This window comes from Mandrillus leucophaeus, unplaced genomic scaffold (genome assembly GCF_000951045.1).
Source record: "Mandrillus leucophaeus isolate KB7577 unplaced genomic scaffold, Mleu.le_1.0 Scaffold223, whole genome shotgun sequence".
Lineage (NCBI taxonomy): Eukaryota > Metazoa > Chordata > Mammalia > Primates > Cercopithecidae > Mandrillus > Mandrillus leucophaeus.
The window spans coordinates 4,062,333-4,086,266 of record NW_012102288.1 but is presented as its reverse complement, the minus strand read 5'-3'; the positions used below and the strand labels follow the sequence as shown (position 1 = coordinate 4,086,266).

The 23,934-nt window shown below is 38.2% G+C and overlaps 1 protein-coding gene across 1 annotated transcript in view; it reads right to left on the bottom strand.

The window, feature by feature from the left end:
• Window positions 1–23,934, bottom strand: part of PKHD1 (polycystic kidney and hepatic disease 1 (autosomal recessive)) — a 507,823-nt gene that overhangs the window by 295,802 nt on the left and 188,087 nt on the right. Inside the window, 4 exon segments of the mRNA XM_011981329.1 lie at window positions 529–654; window positions 3,593–3,784; window positions 6,105–6,262; window positions 6,677–6,887. Coding sequence (XP_011836719.1) covers window positions 529–654; window positions 3,593–3,784; window positions 6,105–6,262; window positions 6,677–6,887 — 687 coding nt within the window.

The window sequence follows — 23,934 nt, the reverse complement described above, 5'->3', positions numbered from 1 at the left end:
GCCATATACAACTTGAGATTTTTAAGGATAATTCTGAGTTTTGCAAGGGGAATGAATTTTAGGAAACAGAAGGAGATACAGGTGATCAGTTGAAGATTCTGAAACATGGGCTTCTTCAGCAAGCCACAGGAGCTTGAATTCTATTAAGAAGAGAATTCAAAAGAAGAGAATTCCAGATTTTTAAATCCTTGGCCAACATCAAGTTTGACAGTCTGTAAGACTACACAAAGTCATATATATGTGACTTAGAATTATTGTGAAAATTACTGGTAGAAAACTTTAAAACTTCCCATTATATACTTATTAACCTGACCTAATCTTTAAAAAATCAGTATCCTATAGGTAAAGTTTAGTAAGCCAATCAGTGGTGACTACATTTAAATTTAGAATTTTTTACTATAGCCCATTTCTAGTGATCATAAGGCCAATATTTTTATAAATTGGGAATTACAAATTTGGGGAGAATTCATTGTGAAAAACTGTGTCCTACTCAAGAATGCAGAAATTAAACAAGCTTGTTTTACTTACCAACTAGCAGTGCATGACCTAAAATATTGTAGAATACATTACTGTCCACCTTTAGGCCCAAGGTCCCGCACATGCTGAGGCCTCTACTGAAGGAGCTCCTCACTGTGCAGCCCTGTATGAAAGACTCTGAATAGGAAAGAATAAAGTAAAAATTAGAAATAGCTGCTGAGATTCTGTTGACCACATTTAAAGGAAGCTACACTATAGCTAAAGACATTATCCCACACAATAATGAAACTCAGGAGATAAGAAGTTAGAAGCAACAATCAAAACAAGAGAATAGGTAACTCAAACCAGTGGGCCTCAATAATGAAAAGGGTGAAATTCAACAATCAAGTGTTAGAAAAAAAAAACAATCTGAGAAAGACAAAGTGTGTCTAAACAATAAAAGAACTCATGGCTGTCAAGATTTCCAACTGGCCATCATCTTTGGTATCAGCTCTCATCACAATACAACAGATGAGAAGTCAAGAATAATATGAAGAGCACTGCTTATGGGCCAGCCTTGATCTTTGAAACCTGGAGCTATGAATTAATATTTATAATTTATCAGGCAATAATATTCTTGGCCCAAGATAGCCATAGACCCTTATTCCTAACTGTAAGCCAGGCCAAAGGTTGGCCTGAGGATCATGACTCTCACGTTTGAACTGGATAGGTTTATAAAACTAAAGAGGAAGCTATCCTCTACTATGCTAAAAAAAAAAAAAAATGACAATTAGGAAAATCATTACACTGGTTTCATAGGCATATTCTATGATCCCCAAATCTGGTTATGAGGCCTAGATGAGTCAATGAATACACAATTACTGATTATCAACTATATGTTTCAGGAATTGGGCACAGCATTGTGCTGGAAACATAAAAATGAATGAAACTAAGTAACCTCTGCATTCGTGTATTTGCATTCTGATGGAGGAAACTGACATTAAAATAATAAAAATCCCTTATTTGAATAATTAAACTATAAATCCTAAAAAGGGAACTTTTTATTATTACTAGGTAGTAAGAAAGATACAGATGCCAAGCGTTGGGATATTAGAAAAGTTACTTTAGTTTATGGAATAATTTGACTTTTAAAGTTGGGACTATCCAAAAAATTCTCAACTTTAACATCACTATTGACACTGGATCTCCACATTCCCCTCAATCTCAGCTCTCCTACTACTAGGTGCCCTTACATTACTCATCAAGGATACATCCCAATAAATTAACCCATCCATATCTACTTCTGTAGAAAACACTGCCCGTGCTGCACAGAATCTTCACCATGTCACCCAAACAGAATATGCCTGACCATGTGAACAACCAATAAGTACTGATGTGTTTGTGTAGCTCTAAGGGCAGAATACTGGGATTGGTGAATCTTTAAAAAGTACTGTGCAACATTTATCTATGTAAAAAACCTGCACATCCTGCACATGTATCCTGGAACTTAAAATTAAATTAAATATTTTTTAAAGTACTGTTCAAAGATCCCAATGCCTTCTAACTCTAGTAGCAGGGAGTAATTAGCTGCATAGGACATGAGAGGCTTCAGGGTGTTAAACAATAAAAAATTCCTTGATGAGTATTCCAAAAGTTTCTAGCCTCTGTATTTTAACAGGGATTTACAGGTAATAATGTATTAATGCAGTAATTTTCAAACTTTTATTTTTAAGCATTGAACTCTTTTTCAACTAAAACCAAAATATAAAATATCTATAAAAATAGATGAATGTGCAGCTACTCTGATTGAAACAGAGGTGGGAGAGATAGGTTAGGTAAAATTTCATCAAGGAAGGGCTTTGTTTATGTTCAATTGATAACTTATTTGTGACTGCTACCCTCTTTTTTATTGAATTGGCCACATGTCAAATATTCTGCAGTGCTATATACAGCTGACCAAAGAACCAGAGAGAAGGAAATAAGGATACTAATCGATCCAAAGCACATTTCGGGAGCCATCCCCCTAAATGACTCAAATAAATAAAAAGAGATTGGAAAAATTAGAATAAATAGACTTCTTTAGCATACAGATAATTTGAAATGAAGGAAAATGTTGCTTTTGGCTGATCAGAATCCTGCCCTCAATGACCTCAAGGATTACTTTGCCATTACCTGTTAGAATCCTAGTGTCTCTCAAGAGCCACCTGAACAAAGTATGCCCTGATGTCCTTTGTCAGGACCACTGGAGCACCTCTGAACCCCTGGAGCACCACCTCTTTAAGGAAGGCAAAGCTTGAATGTGTGGGTATTGAAAGTGCTGATGAATGGGGAGGATCACTCAGAAATGGAGTTGCTGTCCTCGTGACTTGGCATCTGCACCCCATTTTGTGATTCTTTGCATATCAGCTTTTGGTAATGAGTTTTTGCCCTGGATGTTCCTATATTCAACTTTGATTTTAGAACTTCTGTCAGTGCATTGGGTCATATTCTCTTTTTCTGATTCTGATCTTGTTTTTCGCCTAGTTGTTCTCACCTGAATTTGGTGTTTCCTGCTCCCTTCTTACATCTTCATGTCTGGCCAAGATCTGCACATGTATCTACTCCTCATTCCCAGAAAAAGCACCTGGGTTTCGGCCCATTCCCCCTCATTTCCCCAGGCAAAAGATTCCTCTGATTTAGGACAACTTTACATAGAAGTGTCTGGACTCCCACAGTGTTGATAATGTAATGCCAATTCACCTGTAGTCACAAAGCTAGTAAATGGTAGAGACAGAATTCAAAACACGTGATTGTGTGGTTCACTCTCGTGTGCTATATTATAGTGATAGTTCTCAAAGTGGACTCCTTGGACTGCCTGTTCCAGAATCAAAAGGTTTGTATATTTAAAATACACATTCCTAAGCCTACCTTAGACCAGAATTTGTTGGGGTAAGGTCTATAACTCTGAATTTTAATAAGCTCCACAAGTGATTTGTTTAGGCATGCTAAAGTTTGGGAGCCACAGACCTAGAATATAACAATTATCCATCTCTAAATCCCTCAAATTCCACATATCATCTATCATTCCCCCATGCATGTAGTGCCTTAAACATGGAAGAAAGCAACATGAGAAGGTCCTAGGTCTGGACCCCCTTACCTCTCATAGCTCCCACCAGAGTGAGTGAGCTCAGATGCTTATGGAAGGCTTGCCCCAAGACTTGAAACTGCACTCCCTTCAACTGGACCTGGCTGGGCTCTTCTGGGAAGGACTGAATGATCACTCTGGCTCCCATATCCCTGGATCCCAGCATCTTCTCGCTCATGGAATACAAACAGTGCTGCAGATTACCTGAAACACAAAATAAAGTCCAGAGAACCTAATGTATGTAGAACATGCTTCTAGACAAATCTTCCAGTTTGAAAGGTACTGTCAGCACCAAGGAAAAAACCATTATTGTTTATTTCATTTAATAATCTTATTTCCCCTTTTCTTTGATTCTCCTCTGTAGGTTATTAATTAAAAGATCTGATAAACAGGACATGATGTTGCCTTCATTCTATTTTTTCAAGAAACTCCCAAATCAATCACCTTAATTACTGTCACAAAGAGTCAGACTATAACCCACAAACCCAACCTAAATAGATGCTTATTTCAATCCAAAAGATCCTCTGGAGGAAATATGCAATAAAATGACCTTCTTGTGGTTGATAATTGTAGGAAAGACATGCTAGCACTGAATATAATAACAGCACTTTTTAATCTTAAGCTGTCCAATGAGGTTTCCCCATTACTGTGCTGTTTTATGGTTTGGGGGCTTAGCAATAATGCTAACACAGAAATGTCAAAGGACTTCAGAGAAGCAACTGAGCAGCTCCTGCACCAACACCTACTTCCCCAGCTGTGCCACCAGTGAGGATGGCAGCAACCTGCACTTAATAAACACAACTACAAATGCTAGTGAGGACAGCAACCACCTGAACTAACACACACAGCTATGAATGCTAGGGAGGGCATCAAACCACCTGGACCGAACACACACAACTACTATTGCTACCAAAATGTTGTGACCTCAGGATCCAGGGCACCTTCTGCTGATACATGGCATTTGGTGGTACAAACTAATCTGGAGAACAAATCATCTCTCCAATTGAATAATAAAGATTTTTCATGTTAATGATCCAAAGAAGCACCAATAATATAAAACACTATATCATACCACAGTAAATTTCAGAATCCAGTCATTTGCTAACACCCAGAGAAGAGGTGAATGAAGAGATATTTATATTTGTATGCCTTATCACAATTTGATTATTTGTGCCAGTGATCCATCAGATTTTCAGATGGACAGGCCTTGTGTTATTAAATTCAACTACCTTGTTCCACCCTCCAGCCCCACACAGAAAAGGAATGGCTTATTTTGAGAATATTGTAGTTATATTTATGATTCGTGATGAAATCAAGGATGTTTTCCATTGGGGGCTAACAGATTTATAGTGGCTTAAACCTAGAAGCATGGTCTCACTGGCAGCATGATCAAATGCAATATTTGGCAAAATATGATCTCACAACACCAAGGAAGTTTGAAAAGAATGTAGATCCCAATTCTGCAGAATAGATAAAGTTGGGCAGTTGATGGAAGTGAACCCACTGTTATCCAAACATTCTTTTTAGAATGACACATTTGTGAGTAGATGATTTGTAGGGAGGGAGGTGAGGTCAAACTCCCTCTCTACTTCTAACAACTCTCCACACCCAACCACATGACATTATACTCACATGCACCTATATTTAGACACAACTCAAATCTTTAACTCCAGCCGCCACCTTTCTTCCAGGCTCCACACATTACCAGACATCTCTACACAGTTGCTGGCCTGGCATCTCAGTTATGACATATACAAAATTAAACTCACAATTGCCACTCTCCCACCCCAAAACCTGCTCCCCTTCCCATCCCAGTAAATAGCCTCATCATCCATCCAGAGCTCATGCCTGGAAGTCATCCTTGACACCCACACCATCCTGGACCAAAGTTGACAAATGATGTCTTCACAACATGTGAAAGCCTCATAACCTACAGCCTGGGAAACCAAAACATAACCTACTAAACTAACCATCCCTGAAATAGATGCTTAATAGGCACATCAGTGTGATTCAGTGCCTGCTATTCTACTAGAAGATAAATTGACTTTTTCCACCACTTACCTAAAGTATGTGGTAGTTCACTCAGAAAACAAATCCCGAAAAGGGGATGGGGGAGCCCTACAAGTCTAATCAGTAAGAATGTGCTGCCTGAGTCCAGAACTCTGGCATATGACTTTCCTAAAAATATTAGAAGTGGCCTGGAATTTTAACATCGAACCCAGAAATGAAATATAATTCAACTCTTCAGATTGAGTTCTTTAATAGAAATATTTTCCCCAGAGCAGTAATCTTTCATTTCTTTTGTCTTTTGTCTATCTTTTTCACAAGGGTGTTGGGCAGTGGGGCAGGGAGGAGGATGAAATGACAATCAAGAACATTCTGAAAACTACAGAAAATTATTGGCATCCAAAGGTTAAGGGCCTATTCTATTTTGAAACAGGTCAACCATAGCAATGCCATCTATCATCAGACAGTAAGAATATTCTTTTTGCTCACTGGACTTTCCAACAAAATATTCTTCTACCTTCTGGAGCATTGGCCTCCTGGCATGAAAGAAGCAGCTTCTCCCTCTCATTAGTGAGATTTCCTTGTATGGTAATACTCCTGCTGAGCAGAGCCACAGTGGCCTTTAAAATATGGTGCTCTCCAGCCACCCAATTCTCTGTAAAGTTGTGAGAATATCTGGGGAAAAAAAGAGGATGATAGAACTGAGGACATCACTCCAAATCTTACTACGAATAATAAGCCACTAGATTAACATAATTCTTCCTTTGGGGATCTATTCATGTTTCTTTAGAAACTCAAAACCAAATATTGAACTATAGACACAAGTGCATGAAAATTAGAAACTATGCTGATCATTGCCCTAATCATTTGTGTAAGACAGAAGTTCTAGAGACTCACAAGAAAAACTAACTTACAAAGTCTAAATCTTCAAAATATTTCATGCTTTTGAATTTTCTTGTCCAAATGTCTAGCATTATTTAATGCAGAAGAAATATATCACTGAAAGACCCCAATACAAATGTTCAGACTCCAACACAGTTAAAATCTCATCTTCATCCATGTCAACTTAGCCAAGCTGACACTCAGTACCTCAAAGGTGACTTAAGATAGACGTCTGTATCCTGCACAGTTTCCACAGTGACAATCTCTTCCATCGGTTTGGCACCTTCAACACCTGTTCCACTGATTATGACAACTTCATCCCCAGGGTGCCAGTCCACAGCATCTTCTAAAGCCAACACTGTGTCTCGGGCATGGGCAGTTGCTCGAAGACGGGTGACAATAACTTCTGGTAGTGAACCTAAAGCAGCCCGAGGAAAAGTTGTCTAGATAATTTAATCATTAATCAAAACATGATTAATTTAATCATTAATTAATGTGATGTTATTTAGCCAAAGAATCCCATAAAATAAGATCTGGAAAAGCAAGCTTCAGGATAGATAAGCACCAATTTTTTTTTATATTAGTTTTGTTTTATTTTGTTTGACATTAGTTTTCTTTTTATCTATAAAAAGAAGTCAATAAAAGTAATCCAGAATAGAGAATAGCAATGTGTAAAAAGCACAAGAGTTGTGGTCAAATTACACTTATATTTGAGTCATGGTCTTGTCATATTCTAACCCTATTCTTTCGGGTAATAAATTTGATGAGTGGGCTTAAGTTTCCTCAGTTAAAAACAGAAGTAGCAGGGTCTTCCATCATAGGGTTTCAGAAAGATTCAATGAAATAGTATCTAAGAAACATCTAGCTTGGATCTTACCACATAATAGACCCTAAGTGTATGTTAATCCTTTCTCTTCCTTTTCTGTGTCACACTGTGTTTGAGGATGAAATTTTACCACCTCTTTTTCATTCCAAGTAAAAATAAGTGGTTACTAGACTTTCTGACATAGACCTCCATAACTAATTTCCAATATGAAGACTTCACAAATAACAAAAATAGAGTGGAAAACAAAAATTATCTCTTAAGAGTTGTCATAAGTCTTGGTGTATTAAATGATCCCTTCAAACTATAAAAACTAGACCTATCTAATATAAGACTGCTGAATGCAGTTGAAGAAGGGCAACTTGTGGTTCTAGATAACTTCGTTTGTATTACACTCCAATTTACCCACCTGACCATCCCCATACCAGCACGCTAATCTCTAATTATCAAAAATTCAAGAAGATCATCTGTCTCACAGTTTATTCTGGTCTTTTCCAGCAAGGGTCAAGGCACAGATTTTTTTCAAGGCATTATCTGAATACTTCACAAAACACATGGCTTACTCCCTACTCCTTCTTCTTTCTGTAGTACATTTCATTCCTCTTTTGCAATAGATGATAATTTACCTTTAGCCTGCAGCAAGTTACTGTCCTCCCTTGTTGTACTAAAGTAAAGTAATAATACTTGAATCTCTAACTACAGAGGTGGCCGACAATAAATCATTTTCAAATTATTTTAAACTTTCCTCTTTATTTATTGGTCTCTCTGTGCATAAGCGCTTGTACCAATAATGTTGTTCTAGGCTTAGAAAGGTCTCTGGGTTAATGTTGTAATTTCTGAAGTTTACTTGGGCAATAATTTTGTCTTAAAAAATGTACAGAGTTCAAAATTTCTAATTATAGAGCAGGTGAAAATTAAGACATAAATCATCCCAAAAGAAAATAATTTTAATTTTATTTCTTGTTTGTATATCTTAACCTTTGGAAACAATAAAATGAAATAAGATGTATTTATATGTATATGCATATATATGTGAATTTTTATAACCCATTCTTGAATGTCTTCATAGAAAAATCTCTACCAAGCATAGAAAAACGTTTATCCAAGACAAAATGTTGTCAGACTCTGTGATCAATGTTCACAATTCTCAGTTAATATGCAACAAACACCTACTATGTGACTATCAACATGCAAGCTACACATGGCAGAACTGACAGTAGAGACCACAAAGGTCTATCTCAACTAATTACTCCTATAAATAATGGTCAACTCTGAATGGATGAAAAAAAATTCACAGATAATTTTTGAAGTATATTTTTCAACTATTAACAAAAAGTTACATCTTTTTAAATATTGACAGAGCTTCTAGAAACCAGTAAAACTATCTTATAACTTATTCACTCTCATTGCAAAAATAACATCTCTATGTGTGTGGTTAAAACATCAAGCCTGGGTGTTTAATGAGTGTTGGGCTCATATTCTAGCTACATGGTAGGTATTGACATTTAGATGAGTACTATCATCTTAAAACTATTGTAATAATTATCTGAGCTAGACCCTCTTACAAACAGCTTTTATTCCTTTAAGTATTCCTCCTTATGTCCTTTTTTTAAAACAAAAGAAATTGTGCTAAGTTATTTTAATTACATCCCTTCATTATCCATTAATCTGCAGTATTTTCCTGCAATACTCAGTAACAAAGTCTCAAACTTCCTGCTCGACTTTAAAGACTCTCCATAATGTGAGCCCACTTTGTGGTCTCTGATTTCTTAATAAATTCTGTTCCAAGAAGCCCAATCTCTTTACCTATTCTCATTTAGCAGGATCATCCTGCCTCTAATCTTTTGTCAATTTTGTCCTTTCCACTCGTGTCCTTGCTTCTTTCTCTTCACCTATCCTTTTAAAGCACGACTCAAACCCGATCTTTTCAATGAATTTCAGAACACACTTCATCTTCACTTCCTCCTACAGACCTTGTAGTGATCCGTGAGATCATTCTTTCAGCAAAATCTGGATGTACCTCTGGGATTTAGGCATTCCCAAGCATGTCTGGGTAGCTTGTGAGCCATTTATTTGAGCTGCTTTGTGTGGGGGAGGAAGTTTGCACAAAGAAACAGATGGGAGAAAAGAAGATGACAGAGAAGATATGGCGTCAATCTCAGATACAGGCCCTCTCTCTTGACCACAAGGATCTATGACTGAACCTGAGGGAAGAATTTGGAGGAACTCTCCAGATGGCTTTGTCACCTGATGCTGCCCCGCCTAAGATTCTCTCACCAATTCACTCTGCTGCATTTCTTAGAGCGTAATCCTGAGAGAAGCCTCCAAGACTTGCTGAGAAGACAAACCCTGTATCATAATCTGTCATATCACCATGGCTGTCTCCTTTCTCACACTTAACACAACTGCGATTTGGCCTCTATTTCTATACTTAGAATTTGTCTCCCCCACTAAACACAACAGCAAAAACCATACCTATGTTTGTTCACCGTGACAACATCAATGCCTTTCACAGTGTCTAGCACATAATAAGTGTTCCATAAATACATCCTGAATGCACAAAATCACAAATGAGATGGAGAAACCAGCACCCCAGAGTCTTGGTGTCCAGTTGATCAGGTGGGACTCTGAGCAGCATGCAGAGACAGTTGCCACATTTCATCATGGGGCACAGCACACTCCCACACCTAGGGGTTTTCAATGAAAGCCTGAACCTTCAAACCCATGTGTTCAGTACTCTCATGGCAGGTACCAGCAGTAGATGCAGGGATGAGGCAGCCCCTACTACCTTCCTGAATGGAGAACAATGACCAAGAAGCCAAAGTAGGAGGAAAAGAACATGAAAGATGTCTCATGGTGACTAAGGCAGACAGATGAACTCACAGAAAACACATTGTGAGAACACTTAGAAGCAAGCAGAAATGCTAAAAAGGGGAGGTTTTGTGTGAGTCAGGGGCCACAGACAGTAAAATTTTTTATCACTATTGAAATATCCACAGGCTGAGCAGGCTCAGGGTAGCCTGGGGAGACTTCAGTTATATAACCAATAGTCAGTCCCACGTCTCTCAGCACTAAATCATCCTGAAATTACTACAGTGCATGTGTCTTCTCTCTCCAACTTACAGGTGGCACCATGACTGCTGTGCCCCTGCCTCATGTCTCCTTTATGTTTGGCACAATTCCTAACACAGCACTGGACACATAATTAACATTCAATTCATAGTGGTTCAAATGAGCTGTTTTAAGTATTGCCTTCCAGGCAATCACTCATAAACTCCCATCAGACATATGCCCAAGTGAGTATATAATATTCAATATGTAAACAGCAGAAAAAATTACAAACGTTTATTGAAAACTTAGAATAACCCCAACCTATGCAAACTAGTTTCATTGTCAAGTAAGAAATCTTTGGTTTTTTATTTTTGTTATTTATTTTAACAGATTGTACAGATAGGAAACTATGATTCTTCAAGGACAAGATTATATGGTAATAGATATCAGCACAAAGTTCTGAAACTAGTTCTTCTGAATCTAAGACCAGAGAACTAGACAAGTAAATGGAATTTGTAGCCTCTGGAAATAGCTGTAAATTAACTGTACCCAATTAGCTTTGATGTTCAAAAAATTATTCTCATTACTTCATAAATGTTATTTAAATGTCATACAAGGTGGACCAACTGACTTCTCTGATGAAGAAAGCATTGCACACATTTTACATCTGAGTCATTTCTGTTCATAGAACTATTGAAACCCAGGTTGGGTAGCTCCCTTCCTTTCTGTACCACAAATCAAAAAACACATAAAACTACAGTATAAAAAGCTCAATAATTTATGAATATGCTTAAATGAAAAAGGACTATGCTTTTAACTTGTAATGTAATACTATGTTTAATTACTTTGGGCTTTCGATGTTGACCTGTTAACCAACAAACTACTCATTTACTCCCACTAATGACTTCTACTCATAATTGTATTTCCTACAAATTATTGTTCAAGCATTTCAATGTCATTCATCCATAATTACACAGTCTCAGAGAACCATTCTTACTAAATGGGCATGGAGAAAAAGAAAATAATCTTTGTGGGTTAACACACTTTAAAATCACTAATTGTCCTCTGTTTGTTTATTTTGTAGGACTTAAATCTTTATTCTAAGAATAACTGCCAAGGCCTTTCAAAACCATTTAGGGTGGGAGAGGGAGAGAGAGAGAAAGAAAGATAAAAGAAAGAGAGAGGAAGGAGAAAGAAAAGGATAATTTATTAAAATAATGTTTGCATCAGAATAGAAATAAAGGAACTCACAAAAAAACTAGAAATATTGTCCTCAAATATATACACATTATTTCCCCCTGATTTCTGGATGCAACATCACCATTATCCACAGCAAAACATGGAATGCTGTATTGTGTGTGGATGAACATTTGTCAAGCACTAGAAAGACAAACACAAAGAACACAGTCCCTTTCCTCCAGGCCCCATGACCAGTATAAGAAATAGACAGACAAAAATCAGAAGTGCACTGTGCAAGGTGCAGAGTGACATTCAGTGATGTACAGACATGGAGCACTGCAGTCACACCAAGGGAGTGGTCCTTTCCAGGAATGCTTCCCAGAAAAGGTGATAACTGAGCTGGGTCTTGAAGGACAAGCCAAAGTGGGCCTGATGACAAAATGGGAAGAGTACCCTAGGCAACGACAATGATGCGTACGATGGTGGGGGACATTCAAATAACCACTACATATGTGGCATGGCCAGAGTACAAGTGTACAGAAGGTATAGGCACCTAGTGACTGCCCCTTCACTCTGAAGAGGTGAGCAGGATTCACCCAAAAATGTCTCACAGGCCCTCCCATAGCACTTAGAGTTTATCCTAAAAATTATTTGGAAACCACCAAATAATTATTTGGGATGAAATCTAAGAAATCACATTATTGTGAAACAGTTTTAAGTCCATAGTACACATATCAAACTAAGAGAAGAAAATCCTTAGTAAGAAAATGGACTTACTGTACATTGGGGAGAATGAGTCAAATCCTAAGACAAACAAGAGCCAGCCAGTAGGCAAACAGAGAGCCTGATGTGTTACTCTAGGAACTAAATAGATATCAGACCTCTGGAGCACACGAAGAGGACTGGGCAAAATAATGCAAGACTTTGTTGATCTGTTTTAAAGACCTCAAGTTGTATTTGAAATAGTTATATAAACAAATATATATATGTACATGTATATATGTGGGTGTATATATATATTTACTTTATATATAGTTGTAAATATACTTTATATATATAAATATATACATTTACTTTATATATATTTGTAAAGATATATATATATATCTCTCCTTATGGGTAAGATGTATGCTTACCCATAAAGAGACAAAATAATGCAGTAAAGAGAAAGTCTTATTCCTGGATGCAACTGGGGGCTCATTTCTCTCTATTCCCTGTCTCTTTTCTGCTATTGTTAAGGTCTGGATGCCCACTCAGTATCTATTGTGCCCAAACCATGTTTCCCACAGTTCATTTCATCCCTCTGCCAGTAGAAGGTAGGATGCATAGTAGCAGAATGTGAGCTTTGAAGGGAGAAAGATGGGAAAATCCTGCCTTTCCATTGTTCCTCATTTCTGCCTTCCTCCCATCAGCATCTGCCCTGGATTCTCCGGGGATGTTCTCTAACAACAGCAGGAGGTGAGAAGTAACCAAAGGAGTTAGAGAAAGTCCATCAGTTGCTGATTCCTTCACCTCACATCTGTACTGGCTCCTCCTGTATATACTGTGGCAGACACCCACTCCTGGGCAACAGAAGCTACCCTTAGGGAAGAAGGACTGAGAGTGCCCTATTACTAGTACTCAATTTAAAAAAAAGAATTGAGACAGTAAAGCCTAAATGGAGAAAGAAATCCCCCTGATATCCCAGGTTATAAATAGACTTACTTTCTGACATGATTTATCTTAAACTCAGTGGCCAGACGCTGTATTCCCACTGGCATTAGACAGCAAGGAGATTTAGTGGAAATAGACTTTTGAGGACTTACCTGGATACGTAACCATGAGGTTTAAGAAAAATGTATTCTAAGTTCCAAACAACCAACTTACAAGGGTACTTTTTGAACCTAAACCATTTATGAATTGGGAGCAATCCAGTTCACTATACTTCAGAAAACAAGACTGTGACATTAGCATTAATATAAGGATATTTGGCAGTCCAAAGAGATGGAATGGGGCATTCCTCACAGACTACTTCCCTCTTTCCTTGAGAACCACATGCTGTGATCTCCCGGATGAAGGCAAAATCTAGTGGGGGAGCCTGTGTGAGCTCAGCTATGTACCTGCACTGTGAGCCTTCTGTATCATCACTGGTCCATCTACAGTGGTACTGACTAAGCAGGACACATGTGGCTAGAAAGGAGAAGGTGGGCCAGGATGATCCTCTGAATGTGCAGATCAACTAGCTGTATCCACAGCTGAGCAGCAAACATGCCTACACTGTGATGAAAAGGAGTCGGGCACAAAGTCTTTTCCCAATGCTGAGCATGAGTCTCTTCCCATTCCTTTGGCACAAGGGTTTAGATCAAGGCTAACTAAGGACTGAGATTTGAAAGGTACAATGAGCCATACTTTGATTAATGGCCTTTTATACAGGTATTTAAAAAAAAAAAGCTAACTTTTGTTTCTACTCAATTGGAGCTTTACTGCTGCTACTTTGATTCAAAATAAGTGACTGAGAAGAATCAAAGGATAAAGCTTAAAATGCCCAGGAAACAGTACACTGTAATATAAGTGGAAACATCTGGGACCCTGTTTCTAGCTCCTGTAAGGATGTCAGGCCACTTCAACAAACATCCTCTTAGAGATGCAAAATTCACTTGGTCACAGCTAAAGGCTTCTACAAAATGTCTTTAATACCTCCTTCTGTTCATTGTGCCCCAGAGAGATACAAATCCAGATGGATTTTTGATCAGATAATCATTTTGATAATCATCACCATTATTTATGATTTGGAGTGGAGGTGACAGTGAGGAGAGAAAGGGCCAATTTTTAGTAATATAATTTCTTTCAAGAAAAGCAACAAAAGTATAATGTTTAAAATAAAACCATAGAGAAGCAAAAAAAAAAAAAAAAAAAAAAGACAAAACTACTCCGGATCTTAATACAACAGATTAATATGTATTTTTTCTATCATTACTCTTCTATGCTCATAGATTAACAAAATTTCATATTTAAGCAAAAAATACTATAATTAAGTACATACCATTTTTGTGAATTCTCTTTACTTAATAGAGTGGGAACGTCTTTCAGCTCTATTATGTATTATTTGTCACCATGATGGTATCACAGTATTTCATTTAAATATGTGTATTTTATTTTCTAATCCCTTATTTCTTCATATTTAATTTGTTCCAATATTTTGCTCTGATAGGCAATGTAGATGTCAGTATTCTTAAACATGAATTTTTTACTATTTTTAATTGACAAATAAAAATTATATATATTTATGGTGTACAACATGATGTTGATATATATGTATACAACATGAAAAAATTAAGTCAAGCTAGTTAACATATCTGTGACTTCACATACTTATCAATGTCTTGTGGTAAGAACATTTAAGATTACTCTCTTAGCAATTTTCAAGTATACAATATATTAATATTAACTATAATCACTATGCTGTACAATAGATCTTCAGAAGTTACCTAATCTTTGCTAACTAAAACTTTGTACCCATTCCCCAATCCCCTTCCTCGCAGCCACTGGCAACTACCATTCTTCCTCTACTTCTACGAGCTCAGCTTTGCAGACATGTGGACACGTAAGTGAGATCATACGGTATTTTTCTTTCCGTGCCTGAATTTTTTTCATTTTGCATATGTCCTTCAGGTTCACCCATGTTGTCACAAATGACAGAATTTCCTTCTTTTTTAAGGCTCAATTGTATTCCATTGTATGCCATGTTTTCTTTAGTCACTCATCTATTGAAGGATACTTAGGTTAATTCCATGTCTTAGCTATTGTGAATAACGCTGCAATTAACATGAGGGTACAATGATCTCTTCAACATACTAATTTCCCTTCCTTCCCTACATATATTCAGAAATGGGATTGCTGAATCACATGGTAGTTCTACTTTTAATTTTTTGAGGACCTTCTATACTGCTTTCCATAATGGCTGTACTAATTTACATTCTCACCAACAGTGTACAAGGCCTTAATCCCTCTACTTCTTTTGTTTTGTTTTGTTTTTTATTTGTTTTTGTTTTTGAGATGGAGTCTCGCTCTGTCTCCCAGGCTGGAGTGCAGTGGCGCGATCTCGGCCCACTGCAAACTCGGCCTCCCGGGTTCACACCATTCTCCCGCCTCAACCTCTGGAGTAGCTGGGACTACAGGCACCCGACACCACACCCGGCTAATTTTTTTGGTATTTTTAGTACAGACGTGGTTTCACCGGGTTAGCCAGGATGGTCTCGATCTCCTGACCTCATGATCCGCCCGCCTCTGCCTCCAAAGTGCTGGGATTACAGGCGTGAGCAGCCGGTCCCAGCCCTTATTCCCTTTTCTTCACATCCTCACCAACACTTATCTTTTATCTTTTCAGTAACAGTCATTTTAACTGGTGTGAGATGATAGCTCATTGTGGTTGTAACTTGCATTTCTCTGATGATTAGTGATGTTGGGCACTTTTCATATTCCCATTGGCCATTTGTATATTGTCTTATAAGAAATGTCTACTTAGGTCCTTTGCTCAGTTTTTAAATAAGGTTGTTTGTCTTCTTATTATTGAATTGTTTGAGTTCTAGGGCATAATTTTTGTGCATACTTATGGTCATCTCCTTAAGATAAAATCCTAAAAGTGGCATTGCTGTATCAAGAAACATACCGAGTTCTATTGCTCCCGTAACTAATTACCACAAAATACAATCTTTTAAAACAATACAAATTTATTATCTTAACATTCCGAAGGGCAGAATTCTGAAATTAGTTTCACTGGGATAAAGTCAAGGTGTTGACATGGATGCTTGCTCCTAGAGGCTCTGAGAGGAAAAACTATTTCCTTGCCTTTTTCAGCATCTAATAGCTGCCTGTAGTCCTTGGTTTATGACTACTTCCTCCAGCTTCAAAGCATATCACTTTTATCTCTGCTACCATCATCACATCACCTTCTTTTCTGACTGACTTCCCATATCTCTCTTATAAGGACCAATGTGATTATGTGGGGTCCACGTGGATGATCCACGATAAACTCTTCATTTTAAGATCTTTAATCACATCTGCAAAATCCCTTTGGCCAAATATTTTTTTATTATACTTTAAGTACTAGGGTACATGTGCACAACGTGCAGGTTTGTTACATATGTATACATGTGCCATGTTGGTGTGCTGCACCCATTAACTCGTCATTTATGTTAGGTATTTCTCCTAATGCTATCCCTCCTCCCCTCCCCCAACCCCATGACAAATCCAGGTGTGTGATGTTCCCCTTCCTGTGTCCAAGTGTTCTCATTGTTCAATTCCTACCTACAAGTGAGAACATGCGGTGTTTGGCTTTCTGTCCTTTCAATAGTTTGCTCAGAATTATGGTTTCCGGCTTCATCCATGTGCCTACAAAGGACATGAACTCATCCTTTATTATGACTGCATAGTATTCCATGGTGTATATGTGCCACATTTTCTTAATCCCATCTATCATTATGGACATTTGGGTTGGTTCCAAGTCTTTGCTATTGTGAATAGTGCCACAATAAACACACGTGTGCATGTGTCTTTATAGCAGCATGATTTATAATCCTTTGGGTATATACCCAGTAATGGGATGGCTGGGTCAAATGGTATTTCTAGTTATAGATCCTTGAGGAACCGCCACACTGTCTTCCACAATGGTTGAACTAGTTTACAGTCCCACCAACAGTGTAAAAGTGTTCCTATTTCTCCATATCCTCTCCAGCACCTGTTGTTTCCTGACTTTTTAATGATTGTCATTCTAACTGGTGTGAGATGCTATCTCATTGTGGTTTTCATTTGCATTTCTCTGATGGCCAGTGATGATGAGCATTTTTTCCTCTGTCTGTTGGCTGCATAAATGTCTTCTTTTGAGACGTGTCTGTTCATATCCTTCACCCACTTTTTGATGAGGTTATTTGATTTTTTCTTGTAAATAGGTTTAAGTTCTTTGTAGATTCTGGATATTAGCCCTTTGTCAGAGGGGTAGATTGCAAAAATTTTCCCCCATTCTTTAGGTTGCCTGTTCACTCTGATGGTAGTTTCTTTTGCTGTGCAGAAACTCTTTAGCTTAATTAGATCCCATTTGTCAATTTTGGCTTTTGTTGCCATTGCTTTTGGTGTTTTACTCATGAAGTCTTTGCCCATGTCTTTGTCCTGAATGGTATTACCTAGGTTTTCTTCTAGGGTTTTTATGATTTTAGGTCTAATATTTAAGTCTTTAATCCATCTTGAATTAGTTTTTGTATAAGGTGTAAGGAAGGGATCCAGTTTGGGCTTTCTACATATGGCTAGCCAGTTTTCCCAGCAACATGTATTAAATAGGGAATCTTTCCCCATTTCTCATTTTTGTCAGGTTTGTCAAAGATCAGATGGTTGTAGATATATGGTATAATTTCTGAGGGTTCTGTTCTGTTCCATTGGTCTATATCTCTGTTTTGGTACCAGTATCATACTGTTTTGGTTACTGTAGCCTTGTAGTATAGTTTGAAGTCAGGTAGCGTAATGCCTCCAGCTTTGTTCTTTTTGCTTAGGATTGTCTTGGCAATGTGGGCTCTTTTTTGGTTCCATATGAACTTTAGTTTCTTTCCAATTCTGTGGAGAAAGTCATTGGTAGCTTGATGGGGATGGCATTGAATCTATAAATTACCTTGGGCACTATGGCCATTTTCATGATATTGATTCTTCATATTCATGAGAATGGAATGTTCTTCCATTTGTTTGCGTCCTCTTTTATTTCGTTGAGCAGTGGTTTGTAGTTCTCCTTGAAGAGGTCCTTCACATCCCTTATACATTGAATAGGTATTTTATTCTCTTTGAAGCAATTGTGAATGGGAGTTCCCTCATGATTTGGCTCTCTGTTTGTCTGTTATTGGTGTATAGGAATGCTTGTGATTTTTGCGCATTGATTTTGTATCCTGAGACTTAGCTGAAGTTGCTTATCAGCTTAAGGAGATTTTGGGCAGAGATGATGGGTTTTTCTAAATTTACAATCATGTCATCTGCAAACAGGGACAATTTGGCTTCCTCTTTTCCTAATTTAATATCCTTTATTTCTTTCTCCTGCCTGATTGCCCTGGCCAGAACTTCCAACACTATGTTGAATAGGAGTGGTGAGAGAGGGCATCCCTGTCTTGTGCCAGTTTTCAAAGGGAATGCTTCCAGTTTCTGCCCATTCAATATGATATTGGCTGTGGGTTTGTCATCAATAGCTCTTATTATTTTGAGATACATCCCATCGATACCTAGTTTATTGAGAGTTTTTAGCATGAAGCGCTGTTGAATTTTGTCAAAGGCCTTTTCTCCATCTATTGAGATAATCATGTGGTTTTTGTCTTTGGTTCTGTTTACATAATGGATTACATTTATTGATTTGTGTATGTTGATCCAGTCTTGCATCCCAGGGATGAAGCCAACTTGATCATAGTGGATAAGCTTTATGATGTGCTGCGTGATTCGGTTTGCCTATTGAGGATTTTTGCATCTATGTTCATCAGGGATATTGGTCTAAAATTCTCTTTTTGTTGTGTCTCTGCCAGGCTTTGGTATCAGGATGATGCTGGCCTCATTAAATGAGTGAGGAGGACTCCCTCTTTTTCTATTGATTGGAATAGTTTCAGAAGGAATGGTACCAGCTCCTCTTTGTACCTCTGGTAGAATTCAGCTGTGAATCCATCTGGTCCTGGACTTTTTTTTATTGCTAGGCTATAAATTATTGCCTCAATTTCAGAGCCTGTTATTGGTGTATTCAGGGATTGAATGTGATGGGTTCGAACATCCTCCTTTAGCTCAGAGGCGCTTCTTCCTGATTTAGTCTTGGGAGGGTGTATGTGTCTAGGAATTCATCCATTTCTTCTAGATTTTCTAGTTTACTTGCATAGAGGTGTTTATAGTATTCTCTGATGGTAGTTTCTATTTCTGTGGGATCGGTGGTGATATCCCCTTTATCATTTTTTATTGCATCTATTTGATTCTTCTCTCTTTTCTTCTTTATTAGTCATACTAGCAGTCTATTTTGTTGATCTTTTCAAAAAACCAGTTCCTGGATTCATTGATTTTTTGAAGGGTTTTTTTGTGTGTGTCTCTATCTCCTTCAGTTCTGCTCTGATCTTAGTTATTTCTTGCCTTCTGCTAGCTTTTGAACGTGTTTGCTCTTGCTTCTCTAGTTCTTTGAATTGTGACATTAGAGTGTCAATTTTAGATCTTTCCTGCTTTCTCTTGTGGGCATTTAGTGCTATAAATTATAATTTAGTGCTATAAAGATCCGCTGTTAGTCTGATGGGCTTTCCTTTATGAGTAACCGGACCTTTCTTTCTGGCTGCCCTTAACATTTTTTCCTTCATTTCACCCTTGGTGAATCTGACAGTTATGTGTCTTGGGGTTGCTCTTCTCGAGGAGTATCTTTATGGCGTTCTCTGTATTTCCCGAATTTGAATGTTAGCCTGCCTTGATAAGTTGGGGAAGTTCTCCTGGATAATATCCTGAAGAGTGTTTTCCAGCTTGGTTCCATTCTCCCTGACACTTTGAGGTACACCAATCCGACGTAGATTTGGTCTTTTCACACAGTCCCATATTTCCTGGAGGCTTTGTTCGTTTCTTTTAACTCCTTTTTCTCTAAACTTCTCTTCTCACTTCATTTCATTAATTTGATCTTCAATCACTGATACCCTTTCTTCCACTTGATCAAATCGGCTACTAAAGTTTGTGCATGTGTCATGTAGTTCTCGTGCCATGGTTTTCAGCTTCATCAGATCATTTAAGGTCTTCTCTATGCTGTTTATTCTAGTTAGCCATTCATCTAATCTTTTTTCAAGGTTTTTAGCTTCTTTGTGATGGGTTCGAACATCCTCCTTTAGCTTGGAGAGGTTTGTCATTACCGATCTTCTGAAGCCTACTTCTGTCAACTCATCAAAGTCATTCTCCGTCCAGCTTTGTTCCGTTGCTGGCGAGGAGCTACGATCCTTTGGAGAAGAGGCGCTCTGATTTTTAGAATTTTCAGCTTTTCTGGTCTGGTTTCTCCCCATCTTTGTGATTTAATCTACCGTTGGTCTTTGATGATGGTGACCTACAGATGGGGTTTTGGTGTAGATGTCGTTTTTGTTGATGTTGATGCTATTCCTTTCTGTTTGTTAATTTTCCTTCTATCAGTCAGGACCCTCAGCTGCAGGTCTGTTGGAGTTTGCTGGAGGTCCACTCCAGACCCTGTTTGCCTGGGTATCATCAGCAGAGGCTGCAGAACAGCAAATATTGCAGAACAGAGAATGTTGCTGCCTGATCCTTCCTCTGGAAACTTCATCTCTGAGGGGCACCTGGCTGTATGAGGTGTCAGTCAACCCCTACTGGGAGGTAGCCCAGTTAGGCTACCCAGGGTCAGGAACCCACTAGAGGAGGCAGACTGTCTGGTCTCAGATCTCAAACTCCATGCTAGAAGAACCACTACTCTCTTCATAGCTGTCAGACAGGGACGTTTAAGTCTGCAGAAGTTTCTGCTGCCTTTTGTTCTGCTATGCCCTGCCCCCAGAGGTGGAGTCTACAGAGGCAGGCAGGCTTAGTTGAGCTGCGGTGGGCTCTACCCAGTTCGAACTTCCCGGCCACTTTGTTTACCTACTCAAGCCTCAGCAATGGCGGATGCCCCTCCCCCAGCCTCACTGTCTCCTTGCAGTTCAATCTCGGACTGCTGTGCTAGCAGTGAGCAAGGCTTCATGGTGGTAGGACCCTCCGAGCCAGGCGCAGGATATAATCTCCTGGTGTGCTGTTTGCTAAGACCATTGGAAAAGCGCAGTATTAGGGTGGGAATGTCCCGATTTTCCAGGGACCATCTGTCATGGCTTCCCTTGGCTAGGAAAGGGAATTCCTCGACCCCTTGGCACTTCCTGGGTGAGGCGATGCCCTGCCCTGCTTCAGTTCACACTCTGTTGGCTGCACCCACTGTCCAACAAGTCCCAGTGAGATGAATCTGGTACCTCAGTTGGAAATGCAGAAATCACCTGTCTTCTGTGTTGCTCACGCTGGGAGCTGTAGACTGGTGCTCTTCCTATTTGGCCATCTTGGAGCCTAACCCCCTTTTGTGAAATTTTTTAAGGTAATGTTCCTGGGTTCCAAGGATTAAGACATGGACATACATGGGTGTCATTTTTTAGCCTAGGGTTGAATAAACAGTGCTGTGAAAATTGGCTATTCATTTGAAAAAAAAAATAGATAACTAACATAAACTATATCAGAATAAATTCTAGATTGATTAAAATAAGGGTCTGATAACTTTTTTCTGTAAAAAATCAGGGAGATAGTAAAGAGTTTGGGGTTTGCAGACCATGTGGTCTCTGTCATAATGACTGAACTTTGCCATTATAGTGCAAAGCAGCCATAGATAATACCTAAACAAATGGTTGTGGCTGTGCCTCAATACAATTTTGTGTATAAAAGCAAGGAATGGACCAGATTTGGTCCATGGCTCATAGTTTGCTGACCCTAGTTAAAGACAGACACAAATGTGAAAAAAAAAGAAACGAAAAACAAAAAGTAATAGAAGAACCAAAAAACAAATAGGTAAATTTTTATATAGTCTTTGTACAGAAAAGAGCTGATAAACATAAAATCAAAGGCAGAAACCATAAGAGAAAATATTTGTAGATTTGCCATCACAAAGATTGGAAAACTTCATAGAAGTACTAAAAGGTAAATAAGGTGTAAAAGAAACCAGTTCTTTGTACCTCTATCAAGGATTTTACAAAGGGAGCTATAAGCCAGAAAGCCCCAACTGAGATCTCAAAATAAGCTGAAAAAGTTAAAACTGAGGAGACTGTTTCAGAAAGAGATATATTCTGCCTTTCTGCCACAAGTAAATACCAGCTATGTGTACACAAAATAGAAGCAAGCCCATGTGTGTCTTAAGTCCATGAAGAAAATTGAATGAGTTTTAGTTACATCCTCTTCCAGGCCCCAGTTTCATCATCTCCAAAATGAAAGTAACAATCCCAGTCTTTCATGCTTCACAGGGTGATTGTGAGAGTTAAATGAGAGGAAAGAATGGGAAGCAGCTTTGAAAATTATAAAGTACCAGGATCTAGGTAAAATCCAATTTTGACAAATACTGAATATAACACACAATTCAATGATACTCTTTTTCCATGACCAGGCTGAAAGCAATACTATTAATAGTATTGCTTTGATGATGCATATGGAAGAATTCTCTTTGAAGGAAAAATCACAAGCTTCTGCCTATGTAGCTTTCCATTTACTTAACAAAGTTGAGTTTCTTGTGGTTCTCAAAAATGTAAAAAATGAAGATCTAGACCACATTAACCATTTAGTAACCTAAAAGAAGGTTACTACTGAAGCATGAGGGTGGCCAAGGGGGACAGCTGAAAAACAGGACAGAAGGTTTAAGCAGGAACCTAAATCAAACAGTGCCTAATAGCCACGCTAGAAATTTCGGACTTTACCTTAGAAACAATAGAAAGCCACTGAAGAGTTTTGAGCAGCAGCACAATATAAACAGATAAGTGTTTTCAAAAGATCACCTTGGCTCCAGGGCAAAGAATGAATTGGAAAGAACAAAAGTGACAACTAGAAGATAAGTTTAAAAGCTTACACAATAATCTAGGCATAAGTTGAAGGTACCATAAACTAAGGTGACAGTAATGGAGGTAGAGAGAAGGATATGGGCTCACAAATTATCCAAGAATTAAAATCAACAAGACTTAGTGATGGACATGATAAGAGGAATGATAAAGGAGGTATCAAGAATGATAGCCAGGTTTCTAGCTGAGAGATTAATAGAAAACAGTAAACACCATCCCATCCTTAGACTAACAATGGGGCAACTTCACCAAATCGAAAGTGTAAACAAATAATAACAATGATAATAACTGACATTTATTGAGTACTTGCTCAACATCTGCCATTCTGATAAGTACGTTACATGTTTTATTTCATTTAAACCACATAACAAATATCATGAGAAATATCTTAAAATGATGTCCTCTTTATAGATGGGAACTGAAACACTGAGATTTTTTTTTCAAGGTCCACTCGCTAGTTCATGGTAGAGATGGGATTTGGACCAAGCAGTCCACTTCAAGAGCCCAGGCTCCTCACACTTACCCAGAGGAAGATGAGTGAGTGAGGAATCTATGACAGAGCAAAGTCAAGCTCATCTAGAAAAGATGCAGAATGCAAGCAAAGATCCTCACATCCTAGCAGGAAAATGGAAACTATAGAAATTTTGAAAGAAAGAGATGAACCTTGGAGCTAGATACTTTCCCTTGAGAAGCTTTGTGTTAAGATGAGAGACTTGAAATCCTCGTTTGTCTAAACTATGATACAGAGTCAGTTATGAGGTTTGCTTTGGTGACTGTGATGGTTAATTTTGTGCATCAACTTGACTGTGTTATGGGGTACCCAGACCTTTGGCTAAATGTAAATT